The 15,173-nt window shown below is 38.6% G+C and overlaps 2 protein-coding genes across 6 annotated transcripts in view; one reads left to right on the top strand and one right to left on the bottom strand.

The window, feature by feature from the left end:
* Positions 1-1,825, bottom strand: part of LOC125662601 (multidrug resistance-associated protein 1-like) — a 49,988-nt gene extending 48,163 nt beyond the window's left edge. For 2 of the 3 annotated variants that reach the window (XM_056146552.1, XM_056146553.1), the window contains exons 1-2: positions 1,609-1,825; positions 1,226-1,402 (exon numbers count right to left, since the gene is read on the bottom strand). In XM_056146552.1, coding sequence (XP_056002527.1) covers positions 1,226-1,402; positions 1,609-1,662 — 231 coding nt within the window. In that variant the 5' untranslated portion in view covers positions 1,663-1,825. Of the gene's footprint in view, positions 1-1,225; positions 1,403-1,608 lie in introns of those variants that run through there. The other variant, XM_056146554.1, reaches the window with a different exon arrangement.
* A 6,694-nt stretch (positions 1,826-8,519) lies between these two features.
* LOC125662045 (dipeptidyl peptidase 9-like) overlaps positions 8,520-15,173 on the top strand; it is a 28,462-nt gene continuing 21,808 nt past the window's right edge. For 2 of the 3 annotated variants that reach the window (XM_048894220.2, XM_056146551.1), the window contains exons 1-4: positions 8,520-8,619; positions 11,671-12,272; positions 12,367-12,538; positions 12,895-13,149. In XM_048894220.2, the coding sequence (XP_048750177.2) occupies positions 11,781-12,272; positions 12,367-12,538; positions 12,895-13,149 (919 nt within the window). In that variant the 5' untranslated portion in view covers positions 8,520-8,619; positions 11,671-11,780. Of the gene's footprint in view, positions 8,620-10,302; positions 10,519-11,670; positions 12,273-12,366; positions 12,539-12,894; positions 13,150-15,173 lie in introns of those variants that run through there. The other variant, XM_048894219.2, reaches the window with a different exon arrangement.

The following is a 15,173-nucleotide window of genomic DNA, read 5'->3' as shown; positions in this document are numbered from 1 at the left end:
TCCTTTACAAACCTCACGCTTAGAGCTTAATTACGCAATGCCCACATTAACTAATAGTTTACATACGCGGATCCAGGAATTTGTGAAAGGGATGATCTAGCACTTGATCTTCTAGGTACTTTTCACAACCTCCTTCCCTACCCATTTTGTACATAACATCTTAGGGAGATCTTGAAACAGTTTATACATGAAAATGCTTAGTTATTCACGACTTGTTTTCACAGTTCTAGTCATTTTTATCGTCACACTTAGATCTGATTTCGCAACGAAAATTTAAAAAAACAGAGCTGATTCAAAGGTTACTCCCAATCAGCCGGGGCTCTGGGGGCCGCCTAGGCCCTCTGAAGCTCTGGTGTAAATGGTGCAAAATCCTGTATACTTAGCATTTCCTGGCACTTTATTTTCATCTTTAAATTATCTACTTCTTAACAAACTATATGTTACATATATATTTTTTCAGAATCATTAAGTGATACTTGTATCTGAAGAAAATATCTTAAATATATATGTCGGTGTTTCGTCTTCTTCATCCAAGAATTAAATGATAAACAGGTCCGTGTTTGTCCAACTATCTATTGTGTATTGCTTATAGGAGTTATGACATTGATCACTGTTCGTTATATTCACCTTTCATGCTGGTATTGATAAATTTGAATGATGCAATTACATGTAAGTATCCACCTTTCATATCATTTTGACTCAAAGTCTCGTTAAAATTGAATAACTCTTATTAAAGTTTTTAGTCCGGGACACCCCTCCACCCCTCACCCTCTGGATCCGCCCTTGGATTGCATGACTAAGGAAATAGTATGCGTCGCATAATTTACATGAAAATCTGGTAACCTGCATTTTGTGCAAAATATACGCATGCGTAATGTTCCATGTTCACCGTTATCGTAGCTCGGGAATGAGAACGAGGTAAAGTAATGGTGGAAAGTCTAGGCGGGATTTTTCAATCCCATCATCCCCATATAGAAGGACATAAACTGTAGCTAAATTACTTGTTCCCGGGGCTTCGAATTTCCGTGATTTGAGAAGACATCGTGGAGTACGAGTTGTCGTTCTTCTCCGTATATTAGACGTTATCACCGCGAAAACAACGAAAAAATGAAACCCCAAATAAAGGGGTGAATTTGCAGCAACACCACTTGAATTACAAGCGTGAAATATCAAGGATCAATTTCATTATCAGTGTTTGATTTTAACTTCTTTTTTTTTCACTCACACTCTTGGTGACGCTGAGAGCTCCAAGATGTAAAGGAAAACCAGTGTGGCTCCGACACAAGGTAGCAATCTGGAAAGGCGAACATAAAAGAAGAAACCCGCACGGAACCCAAACCAAGACGGTGTTCAGGAAGCAGTCCGGAAAATTAGGTGCTGATCCGGAAAATATTTCATCGTTCTAGACAGGAAAAACAAATATAACACAATACAACTAACTGAAGTCGATTTCCAAGCGTCTTAAAACAGGTCCTCTCTAAACATGCTAACAGCTTGACGACTTAAGTACAATATTTTCATGGATTTTATGGATTTTGTATCAAAATATTTTGGATACACGCGTGTGTGTAACCCCCCCCCCCTCCCCCCGCCCCGGTGTTCTCTTACCCAGAGTCCATTTTTCTGGCAAGAAAAATCCAGCGTCCGATTATTTCCGTCCATTGCTCTGCCAGTGGGTCCTCGTATCTGGCTCCTGGAGCGTTTCTTCAGATCCGCCCCAGCTGTAACATGGGAAATTGTAGGAACCAAATCATGCGTGATGTGTGCCTTTGTAGAAGTTGATTCTCGTGCGACTTGTTTTCATGTTCCCAATTCTTCTTATTCACTGCAATAAAGGTAACTAGATGTGACACAGTACTGGCAGATACATTGGGGGAGGGGGAGGAGGGGGAGGGGTTATGAACCCCTTTAGGTTGAACATTTTTTATTCTTAGGGTCAATGTTTCTCATTATAGGGTATGCACCAGACCCCCCTCTTTGGGTGGAAAAACTGCAAATTAGGGTTGTACATAAGTTTATGAACATTTTATGATCGGGATCATTTTGCATTCTTGAAAAAAAAGTGAATTCTTCTAACTTTTCCTCATTTAAGAAAAGGAAAATCAGAGGGCGTAGACATGATTTGTCTTTGCCAGCAATAGTTAGAGTCCAGGTAAAACTTTAGACTCTGTGAATTCCGAAGTACTGCCTCTGTCCTTCAACGTTCATGCTCCGATATAGAGAATCAAATACGAACAGGTATCTCAACAGCCACACCGGTAACTCAACAGCAACACTAGTAGCTCAACAACACCGGTATCTCAACACCAACACCGGTATCTCAACTGAAACACCAGTATCTCAACCGAAACACCAGTATCTCAACTGAAACACCGGTATCTTAACAACAACATCGGTATCTCAACCCCAACACCGGTACCTCAACAACAACACCGGTATTTCAACAACAACACAAGTAGCTCAACAGCAATGTCACGGTATCTCAACTGCAACACGGGTACCGTTATAATAACACAAGTATCTCAACAGCAACACCGGTATCTCAACAGAAACACCGGTATCTCAACTGCAACACCGGTACCTTTATAATAACACCGGTATCTCAACAGAAACACAGGTATCTCAACAGCAACACCGGTAGATCCGTCTAAGAAATATATATTTGCAAACACTTACTCAATCTCAGCCGGAAACGACAACAACACACACGTAAACAAAAGGTCAATGACAACACACACACGTAAACAAAAGGTCAACGACAAACACACACAAGTAAACAAAAGGTCACCGACAACTCGCACACGTAAACAAAAGGTCAACGACAACATACACACGTAAACAAAAGGTCAACGACAACACACACACACGTAAACAAAAGGTCAACGAAAAACACACACATGTAAACAAAAGGTCAACGACAACACACACACGTAAACAAAAGGTCAACGACAACACACACACGTAAACAAAAGGTCAACGACAACACACACACGTAAACAAAAGGTCAAGGACAACACACACACACGTAAACTAAAGGTCAACGACAACATACACACGTAAACAAAAGGTCAACGACAACACACACACGTAAACAAAAGGTCAACGACAACACACACACTTAAACAAAAGGTCAACGACAACACACGTAAACAAAAGGTCAACGACAACACACACACGTAAACAAAAGGTCAACGACAACACACATACGTAAACAAAAGGTCAACGACAACACACATACGTAAACAAAAGGTCAACGACAACACACACACGGAAACAAAAGGTCACCGACAACACACACACGTAAATAAAAGGTCAACGACAACACACACACGTAAACAAAAGGTCAACAACAACACACACACGTAAACAAAAGGTTACCGACAACACACACACGTAAACAAAAGGTCAACGACAACACACATACGTAAACAAAAGGTCAACGACAACACACACACGTAAACAAAAGGTCAACGACAACTCACACACGTAAACAAAAGGTCACCGACAACACACACACGTAAACAAAAGGTCACCGACAACACACACACGTAAACAAAAGGTCACCGATTCTAGTCAGTCACCGAAATAGGGCAGTCGATGATATCAACAACTAGATTCGCGTCTGACAATGTCAATAACACTGAATCCGTATCTAATGTAAGCTTTCCGTTGAAATTTGGGTTGGTTTCTGTTTTTCACTTGCGATTCAATATTTTCAAAATATTCTTTTTTATTCAAATCAACTTTTGATACATTAAACAGCTCGACCTGAATTGAGTTACGTACGGGTCTTTCGAGTATGACCTAGAATCGGAGGTCCTGTGTCACGCCTGCTAATCGATCAATTGGATAACAAATGATTATGTATAAAAATCAAAAGAGATCGATTTCCGGTTATGCAATCGATACCCAAATTTCACATGCATAGATGGGAAGTCTCGATGCAAGCAATTGTTGGGATTTTAATCAAAATATAGAAATGTGATTTGATTAGTAATTCTATTTTCTATTGTTTTACACTCTTATAAAATGCAAGGGTCATCGATTAGCGGCGATTTTTGTTCTGAAGTGAGGGTCGGTAGAGCGAAAACTCTGTCAGAAAATCGTATTTACCGACAGGAATTTGTGTTTATTACAATTTAAACATAATTGTCAAGTTCGCAATGTTTGCAACCTTTGCAGCAAAAGTTTGAGTTTGATTTGTGTATTATTTAGCATATATACGATGAAAATGACGTCGTTTATGCAAGTGATTCAAACGTTGTGACAGAATTTGTGTTATATGCATCGAATCACATTCTTACATTTTAATTAAAATCTCAACAATTGCTTGTATCGAGACAACTTCCCATTTATGCATGTGAAATTTTGGGTATCGATTGCATAACCGGAAATCGATCTCTTTTGATTTCTACACATCTCTTGTTATGCAACTGATCGATTAGCAGGTGTATGTGTGTGTACACATAAAACAGTGAGCACGGAAAAGAACCCTCACATATATACGACCCAGGGCGTCATGATGACGTCACAAGATGAGTGAAAAATTTCAATAGGACATAAGTTAATATATACCAAAACAAAAATGAATCAATGAAAATAATAATATAATAATAATAAATACAATTCATATACATGTATAGCGCCTTAGGCCTATATGCAAGGTGAAGATAACGAACAGTGATCAGTCTCATAACTCCTACAAGCAATACAAAATAGATAGTTGGGCAAACACGGACCCCTGGACACACCAGAGGTGGGATCAGGTGCCTAGGAGGAGTAAGCATCCCCTGTTAACCGGTCACACCCGCCGTGAGCCCCATATCCCGATCAGGTAAACGGAGTTATCCGTAGTCAAAATCAGTGTGCCAAGAACGGCTTAACAATCGGTATGAAACACGTCAGACAGCATTTGACCCAATGCGAGGTTGTATTGACGAACTAGATCGTTATAACGACCATAGAATTTGCGAAATGCTGACTTCAATCGAGACTGTTGAAATCCCTGTACCATAAACTTGTTCGTCAGTAGCTTACCTCGATTTAAAAACTGACTATACCCAGAACAAGCTCTTGCATATCGAATCAGTTGAGATATATAAACACCATATGCAGGTGATAATGGAATATTGCTACATAAATGTGGGAAGTTGACGATGGAGAAGCTGAAATCATCCCGTTTGTCATACAGTTAAAAAAACAAATTACTTTAAGGCGCTTTACAAGGTTAGAGATGAGGAATGTAACATTAAAACACAATTAAATGAAATTAAATGACAGTATGACATAAAATCTTACATCTGTAAAATTATCAAAATAAAACATTATTTTCAAAATCGATAGCAAAGTTTTCTTTTTCTTTTCTTTTTTTAATTAAGATAAAAACAGATAACCAAAGATACTTAGATCTACGTATATTACATATGAATTGTTTATATAAATATTTACAGGGCCGTAAATTACATGGAGGCGGAGGAGGCAGCTGCCTCCTCCAACTTTTGAGCCAAAAAAAATTAAAATTTAAAGTTCATTAGAATTTATGTTGTTTCCAATAACTAAGAACATGATACCTCCCTTAAAAAGCATTCCAAATCTTTCTTTTAGAATGAGTTAGTCAAGTAACATCTTAGAAGGCCCTAGAATCAAGGATTTTGCACGAAACGTGTTCAGTGTGCACAAAATGTGCTCAGCGTCTGGGGGCCTGGGCGGCCCTCAGACCCCCGCCTAATTTCCTGCCTCCTCCAAATTGAACGTTAATTTACGGCCCTGATTTATCAATAAGAAATTTTATCACTTACCAGAAATCAGTTTGGTCGATGGAGTACAGAGAGTGACCAGGCCAGTGTATGTCACGTAACACGAACCGGTGTCCTGTCGTACATCCTGCCGGTAACAATACGGTAAGAACTTCCGGTATAGTATCGCGTGACCTTACAACTTTAAGTTTTTATGTAACGTGTGTGGATATAAAATTGACTAGGACACGTCGATACTAACTCAACAGGACAAATTAATAATCAGATTGTACATGCACTGCTAAATATAAAGAACATGTGCAGAGTCCCTGCTGTAAAACCACACACTGGGAATAAACTCGAGTCTAAAGTTCAAATCCAACTAACTTTTAAGATAATTTTCATTCACAAATAAAATGTTCAGTGTATTTTTGCGTTTTAATATTATTATTATTTTTTAATAAATCAGCATTTTTTAACGTATGTGCAGTAATAAAATTTTTGACTGAAGGCTAGTCCTAGGTAATGGACTGGAGGCCTGGTCCATTGGCCTGTTTCAGTGCAGGTTAATATTTTATGAAAAATATACGCTCAATACCTCCAGGAACTGACCATTAGAATACAGGAGAGAGAGAGAGAGAGAGAGAGAGAGAGAGAGAGAGAGAGAGAGAGAGAGAGAGAGAGAGTCATAATTAGGATCTCTCAGAAATGTCTGATACAATGAGATATTAAAAGATGCATGTATATGCGGTGAGAGTATAGTTGAAGCTGCTAAGACTATTAGACTGAGTCTTTTTTTTTTTTAGAAAAAAACGTAGACGGTTTACAATGCTAAAACGAATATGAATTTTCAAATTCGTTTCAGCACTGTAAACTGTTTTCGTTGAATGTTATTTCTATGAAATAAACAAACCTGTAGAAAATGTGGAAAAACTTTTTGTAAATGGCATATCAACAGTGATCATCAACATCTAATGTGTTGCTTTGTGTCTCATTTAATGTTTTACTGGACCACTAGCAGCAGCCACTAGCTAGCAGCCACTAACCAGGAGCCAATATTGAATAAGGCCATAGAAGCTAGCAGCCAATAAAAAAAAGTTCATCAAAGTACTGCGAGTTTTCAGACGGGATACTAAAAAAACAAACAAAAAACCACATAATTTCTCACTCGTCTAAAAACGTCACCATCTTTTCTCGACGTGTAAACGAATTTTCAATTCTGGCTTACATTGTACATGTGTATGACGCACAGGGCCGATGCAGTGATGATTCTTTATCGTGCCAAGATTTCCCGTGACCTCCCATTTTTAAGGTGTTGATCGGCCGACATATAAATGATAGACTGTTTGACGCTGTCGAAGGAACAATCAAAGTCTGCTTTTCAAAGCGGGCTCATTGCTCTTCATAATCACAATGATATAAGGGGGGGGGGGGGGGGGGGGGGGGGGGGCTCTAAAATTTTAAAATTTAAGGTAAATCATGGTCCACAAAATCTGTTGAATTCTTGAAATACTTTATTGGGAGAACTTAATTTTTTTCCAAAATCCCTTAAAATTTGCGTCATTTTATTAATTTCAACTTATCAAAAATGATAGAAAATAGTACGAATGACTAAATAGGACACATATTTCAAGCCCTATAAAATCTGTAAAATCCAGGAGCTTCCGGGGTCTTTGCCCCCTAAGCCCCCCCCCCCCCAGGACTTTGCCCAAGGTGGCCCCTAGACAATCTGCCTCATGAAGTGGCGACCCCGTAACCACAATTCCTAGATCTGCCCCTGAATCATGCAAGGAGTTTGACTATTTGATGTCCAAGAGAAGAGGTTCTTAAAAATATTTCAATTTTTCAACATATAAATTAAGCCCAACCCTGGAACCTGAGCACTGAACCCAGGGGGCATAAATTCTACATCGTTAATTATAATATAGAGCGCGTCAGTCTCCTTGGTGTCCAGCAGTAAAGAAGACTATTACATTTTCAGGACATAAGGCGCATGAACATTCTAGCTGCACCCTGATACCTAAACCCTGGAGAAATGAATGTCCCAGTTTTTTGTGGTATAGGACCAATTGTCTGTCATAACCATGCTAACAATTTGACTGCGTAATGTCTACAAATTAAAAAAAAAGGGGGGGGGGGCTAAAACAGGCCGTTTCTAATGCTTATTTGTTTAAATGAAGTTTCGGGGGGGGGGGGGGGGGGGAGAGGGATAAGTTTCGATAATAATAATCTTTCAATATTAAATCTATGATACTTCTATGATACTTTTATAACATTCACGACATTCTTATGCAAACTTTTGGAAGTCTTTAACATTAATGCACGCTCTTTCTGAATTAGACAAGACTTCACAATTTTTCTATAAGTTACCCCTCCCCCTCCTCCCCTTCCAACTTGGAATTAACATTATCTTCCATATACATAATCATGCAAGAATCAGTTTTGGAAACAGCAAAAGTTGATTTCTAGCGAGGGGGTTGAAGTTCTGAAATAGATGTGCATATACTAGACACAAGCTTTGAAACACAATTATACATGCATTTAATTATACATATAGTTAAAATCATTTCATCACGGAATATCATTTACTATATGATTGTATTCTAAAACTTTATAGATAAAGAGAAGCATATTCGTTTCCAACAGAGACATGTTATATATGTCTGTTGTCTCAATAAATGAAAAATATTCCTGAAATGAAATATTCAAAGCTTGTCAAATTTTATAAAAAAAAGTTCTTTTTACCTTCACCTCAATCCGGAAAAATATTTCCCGTGATACAACATTTCAGCTTTTAATTGCTTTTGCAAAGTGTCGGTAAAAAGAACGGGTAATATCGACGAAGAAGAAATTGGCTGTTTCAGTGTGGTGAAATGCTCCAAAAGTAAGCCTTTATTTTCATATAGTATTTTATTTTTCATTTATTTAATATTAAGCCTTTTCTGACTTTGAGAATTATTGTGTAGACATTTGGTTCGAATTGTCTCTGTGATGTCAAACAGAGGAAATTCTGAACAATAGTTTTACTTAAGCCTAAATAATTTGCATAGAAGAATACTGGACGTGTTCCCCACACCCTTGGTCGCTCTCTATCAATTCTCTGAAGATGTACACACAGAAAACCCTGCACTTAAACAGGTTGGAAACACTTCCCCTATAGCGAGATCTCTCTAAAACGCGATTATCCCTCTTTAGTGAAAAAGTAAACATTACCATAAACAGGTGTTTTGGTGTCCTAATTGAAAATAATGGCAATTTCCGTGCAATGCTGAATAAGTGCGACACACACTCAACATGACGCGAATTTTCTCTATAAAATTGACATTTCGGAGGGAAGCAGTCTGAAATCCAATGCACATTGTGAGTGTGTTTGCTTTCATTGATTTGCAGAAGTATCAGACATTTTAGCACTTTTTCTTCTTTTCATGTGGAATACGAAGAGATGTACTCCACAGGTGTTTTTCTCAGTTGTACGGGGTATATTTACTCTCGCTAGAGAGGGATAATCACGTTTTCACGAGAATATCTCGCTGTAGGGGAAGTGTTCCCAACCTGTTAAAAAGATTATCGAAATTTTTAATCACAAGCAAAATTCTGCTGGGACCAAAATTAAAAATATCTTCGTTTCCCAAAACCGACCCTAAATTTTCAGACTGGGTAAGCAGTGCACTTGAAATTTACCAGTCCGAAGGATTTGACTCGTTAAAATTTCCTCGGACCAATTAAGAACACAGTTCATTTCATTATTTGAACTGATAAAAATCTTGAAATGTCTGATACCACAGATGCAGATTTCACGAACTCTGGGTAAGTACTAGGTAGGTAGGTAAATCATTTTTTTTTTACAGCTTACTCCGGATATATTGAAATTCAGGGGACCAATCTTTTTCTTTCAATATAACCGAAGTTCAAAATAAGCGAAATTGAAAATATTGACCATTATCGGAGGCTTCATTTGGCATCTCGATCCTGATTACGAAAGCAGAAATATGAATTTATTACATTACAAAATTTACAACATTTAGATGATTTATTGAATTTAGTCCACTGAAGATTTTTATTTAAAAAAAAAATTGTCATCAACTTTAGGTAACGTCTGTGCATTTAATCATTTTTGTTTGTTTTTTTTTTTTTTAATTTACACATATAATTTTGAGGTTGATTGTACGTCACATTTTCATCCAGAATTTCGTTTTTGTTCTCGTCGCCGATATTTCCCTTGCAGTATGTACATGTATATAATATCGAAAGTAAGGTCTTCCCTGGAAACGATTGCCGTGAAAACATTTGACACATATGTATGTCTACTGTCAGAATTTCAGAACCAGGGTTTTTTAAAAAAAAAATAGTTCACTAACATAGGCAAGTAGCATTATGTTGTCTGTAAAGACGTTGTTGTCCGCGGCAGATGTTATAGACTTTATTTGGAGATTTTGACGTGAACCCAGTCTTGCAAAAACTATTTTTAATGCACTGTGATAGCGCCAAGCTGTTTGAAATTACTGGGGTTAAGCAAAATAGTTATTTCAGATTTTGACTTCAAATTATTATATCTATTGCAGTTACTAATTTTTATTTGGTGTCCAATAATAAAGTTTTCCTTTTTTGTGGGGATGTCAAATTTTACGAACGATCCTGTCATCAAGCTGTTGAAGAGGGATAATACCCTACTGTTATTTTATTCCTGTAAAAACACGCATTGTAAAGTAATACATGGGAAACCAATCAACTGACACCTACCTGTGTAATATGAGGCCACCAACCTTGACAAGTACCATCGCAGGTGACTTCAATGTAGCCGTTATAAAAACAATACATTATCTACTCACGGACCGATAATTGATTTCAAAATAAGGGATATTTCAATATAAGTGGTTTCAATTTAACTGATATTTTAATGCAAAGAAAATAAGAGACTGAGACTGGGGATTTTGTTTTACTTCAAAATAAGCGACTTCAATATAAGTGGAGTAAGTTGTATTTGTTTGGTGTTTGTTACATTCTGCATCTCAGTCTTTATTAACGAATTCAAGAAATATGAACAAACAATACATATGATATATGTCAAAACAGATCTAAACCAGGATCCAGTTTCTATCTGTTAAAATTAGTGTTACAATTGATAGGCGTAGCAAAGCTTGAAACCTTTTCAGATTTACACGTATATCAAACATAGGAACACACGATAGAAGTGACTTGGAGATAGCCATTAACTTTTATCTCACTTGACCTTCGGGCAAATAAACTTGAACTTTTACTTGTCCAAATGAAAAAATTTAGTTGTCCAAAATACTTTAGACTTTAATACACCTATCAACCAGTAATTGTAATTTTCTCCCTCTGTCAATGGTGAATAGCCAAGTTTTCCTTTCTTTAGAATAGTTTTTTCCAGTTTCAAATTTCACTTTCTTCCCTATTGTAAGAGGTTGTAACTGTGAACTATGGCCTCATCAGCACTCATTGTATCGTGCATCAGAAATATTCATGACTATCAAAACTTCCAAATCATGTGACTGCAAATCATGTGACTGCAGTGTAAACTCAGAATAAAATGGTGTTCCGACAGTCAATCAAAACTCTCCAATTGAAATCCATTTTAAAAAAAATTCTCATGTTGTAAATTTTAGGTTGATTTTTAGGGAAATGTACATCAATGGATGCAAAATTTCTTACATTAAAAAACAGTTCATCACAAGGGTTTAATCTCTCTCCGTTAAATTCCAACTTGGGTAGCCCAAGTTGAAGCCCGAGTACGAGATGAAGTTGCCTTATTTTATGCTATACTCCTGTGACCAATAACTCCACAACATTCTAATTTAATTCACTGAAATATAAATGTATCACCTATTTATAATTAATTCTTCTCTACATTTCCAAATCATACAAGATTTTTTGTAATGTACTGTATATATTGACAAGCTTGCACTTTTTGTAGGTTATCAACTCCCTTGTAATGTTGGTGTTAAGAAACATCCATTGGGAAGAGCAAACATAATGAGCCCCGGTAACTAGCAGATTCACAGTTACAGGCAACCTTTGGTGGGCATGGCAACTGAAATTCCACCTGACCTCTCCGAGGTTGTGACCCCAGGGTCATCAGGTCAAATATCCAGCTTCTGTCCACAGTCCTGGCGATCGCTTCATCAGAACGTGGTCGAGCGAAGGAAACTCATCACCATGCTCGCGAGTCGAGTTCCAGGCTCATTTCAATTCCGCACACAAACTACACCAAATGACACGAAAACGAGGCTGTACTTTCTAGGCGTGACATGCAAAGGACGAGAAAACACCCTGTTATATGTGGATCTCCCATCAGTTGTACCGGATATGCCTAGCGTACTGTCACAGCGATCGATGTTAGAATCCTTCCCGGCCAGCATTCCGACGTCCCAGTTATCGCGAGAGGAACAGCTGATGCGGGAGAGGAAGCGCATGGGAACGTACGGAATAACGTCATACGAACTTACGGAATGGGACGGCAGATTTGTGTTTCCCGCCTCCAACTCTCTGTTCTCTTGTGTGGATGTTGACTTGACGGTGAGTGTTCAAACTGGCATGTTTGTCTATTTGATAATCTGTGTCACTTTATTTTTGAAAAAGAGAAATGAATTATTTTTATTTTGTACTGTAGTCGACAGAACCAGTTTACCCGGTGAACATAGGAACCAGTGTAGAGGGGGCGAGGTTAGACCCCAAGGTCTGTCCAACCAACAGTAAGATTTTGGCCTTCATCAACAAGGGCGACATTTGGGTCTCAAACCAGGATAACGGAGAGGAGGTTCGGCTGACATTCACCAAAAAAGGTACGGCAAAACTGCTAAGGATTCCATGTGTTCATTACAGAAAATATTTACACGTATTCTTTTCAGTCACCATCCAAAAAAAAAAAAACAGGGAGCAGTTCCAAGGAATGTTGACAGGTTGCATTTGGCTTAACCATGAAGATGAACTGGTGGGCTATTCTGAGGAAATGTAGCGTTAATGTTTGGTCTGCTCTGTTTATTATCGTTCTGTGATAAATAACGATGGGTCTCAGGACTTGAAAACCCACAGCCAACATTGCATTGAATCATTTAACAAAGGGCTGTTTCTTGACTTTGTACAGTCTGTATACTTCATCTACATGTTTAGCTTTTAATCGTCAATTTTCTTTTCACAGGAAGTGGTAATTTGGAGGAGGAACCCCTGTCAGCTGGTGTGCCATCATTTGTTGTGCAGGAGGAGTTCGATAGGTACACAGGTTATTGGTGGAGCCCCGCCCCTTTACCAAATAAGGATGATGATGTCACTGACCACGCCCCCTTCTACTGTATGTTGTATGAGGAAGTGGATGAAGGAGAGGTGGAGATCCTGAATATCTTCTCTCCGTCGGTGGAAGGGAAAAATGTGGATCAGTATCGCTACCCCAGGGCAGGTGAGCGTGATCGTAATCGTGAGGGGAATAGTGATTGTGAAGGAATAGTGACCGTGAGGGAATAGTTATCGTGAGGGAATAGTGATTGTGAGGGAATAGTGATTGTGAGGGAATAGTAATCGTGAGGGAATAGTTATCGTGAGGGAATAGTGATCATGAGGGAATAGTAATCATAGGGAATAGTGAGGGAATAGTGATCGTGAGGGAATAGTGATCGATCGTGAGGGAATAGTGATCATGAGGGAATAGTGATCATGAGGGGATAGTGATTGTGAAGCAATAGTGATCGTGAGGTAATAGTGATTGTGAGGGAATAGTGATCGTAAGGGAATAGTGATTGTGAGGGAATAGTGATTGTGAGGGAATAGTGAGGTAATAGTAATCGTGAGGGAATAGTTATCGTGAGGGAATAGTGATCATGAGGGAATAGTAATCATGAGGGAATAGTGAGGGAATAGTGATCGTGAGGGAATAGTGATCGATCGTGAGGGAATAGTGATCATGAGGGAATAGTGATCATGAGGGGATAGTGATTGTGAAGGAATAGTGGTTGTGAGGTAATAGTGATTGTGAGGGAATAGTGATCGTGAGGGAATAGTGATCGTAAGGGAATAGTGATCGTGAGGGAATGGTGATCGTGAGGGAATAGTGATTGTGAGGGAATAGCAGGGTTCCAACTTCGACTGAATACCTTAGGGGCCAAGTGGGCCCCTGAATAAGAAATCCTGTTAGCCCACATGAAATTTTAGTAGCCCACACATATTATGAAATTGAATAACATGGTGTTTTTTTTACAAGAAAAAAGAAATATCAGGTCACATTGCAATTTATTTAAAAAATTAAAATATCAATATTTAAATTCTGTTTCCTTCTCCGTAATTCTTTCAAATACCTCTCTCATTTCCACTCTCATTTCGTCAACCTAGCAACTTTATGATCTTCGCGGCGTCTGACTTTACCACACGTTTCTTCAGACTTTTTATGTTATTTCAAAATTTCTCAGCTTTATGATGCTGTCAAGTTTATAACTTGGGCAAGCTGTCACAACGATTGGACCTTTCGTGTCATGTTTTGTACACACAGCACGTCATCCCCTTTTTACCGTCATCGAGCCATATTCTCCCCTTCTTTCCACTTTGGTTAAAAGCAGACGCTTTCTTTTCGTTTGAAGTAACCCTTGCGTTGTTCAACTTCTGGTTTAAATACATTTTGGAAGGTTTGATACCCCAGGAATCATGAATGTCTCGCCAAGTGGCAAAACCTAAACCGGAAATTGAACGTCAATTATAATAGGACTCGGATCGGTCGGAAAGAAAAATTTTGAACGAAAATTTTGGGTGCCCACAAACAAAGTTTAGTCGCCAATGCAAGCGGGCGAGCGGTAATTTGGAACCCTGGAATAGTGATTGTGAGGGAATAGTGATCGTGAGGGAATAGTGATCGTGAGGGAATAGTGATCGTGAGGGAATAGCGATCGTGAGGGAATAGTGATCGTGAGGGAATAGTGATCGTGAGAGAATAGTGATCGTGAGGGAATAGTGATTGTGAGGGAATAGCGATCGTGAGGGAATGGTGATTGTGAGGGAATAGTGATCGTGAGAGAATAGCGATCGTGAGGGAATAGCGATCATGAGGGAATAGCGATCTTGAGGGAATAGTGATCATGAGGTAGATTGTGATCGTGAGGTAGATTGTGATTGTAAGAGTAGTCATGATCATGGGGGAGATTGTGAGGGGGGGGGGGGGGGGGGGGTCATGAGAGGTTTGTGATTATGGAATATGGTCAATTAAATTGGTGTCTACTATTATGGTGTATGTGGGTCAATGTCATAGTTCATACCCACCTGAGCTACAAATCTGTAGTTCTCCGTGAAAATATTGAGACGTCACAGATCAGAGATTGGTGTATCCTGTATTTTCCCAGAGAGCTACAGATCTGTAGCTATACCCACCCTCCACCTGTTGGTGTATGTAGGAAGTGTGAGTTAAACAATCTTGTATCTGCTCAAAAATCAACATATAGC

This window comes from Ostrea edulis, chromosome 8, assembly GCF_947568905.1.
Source record: "Ostrea edulis chromosome 8, xbOstEdul1.1, whole genome shotgun sequence".
Lineage (NCBI taxonomy): Eukaryota > Metazoa > Mollusca > Bivalvia > Ostreida > Ostreidae > Ostrea > Ostrea edulis.
The sequence above is the reverse complement of the archived record's forward strand: the minus strand, read 5'-3'. Positions and strand labels throughout refer to the sequence as shown.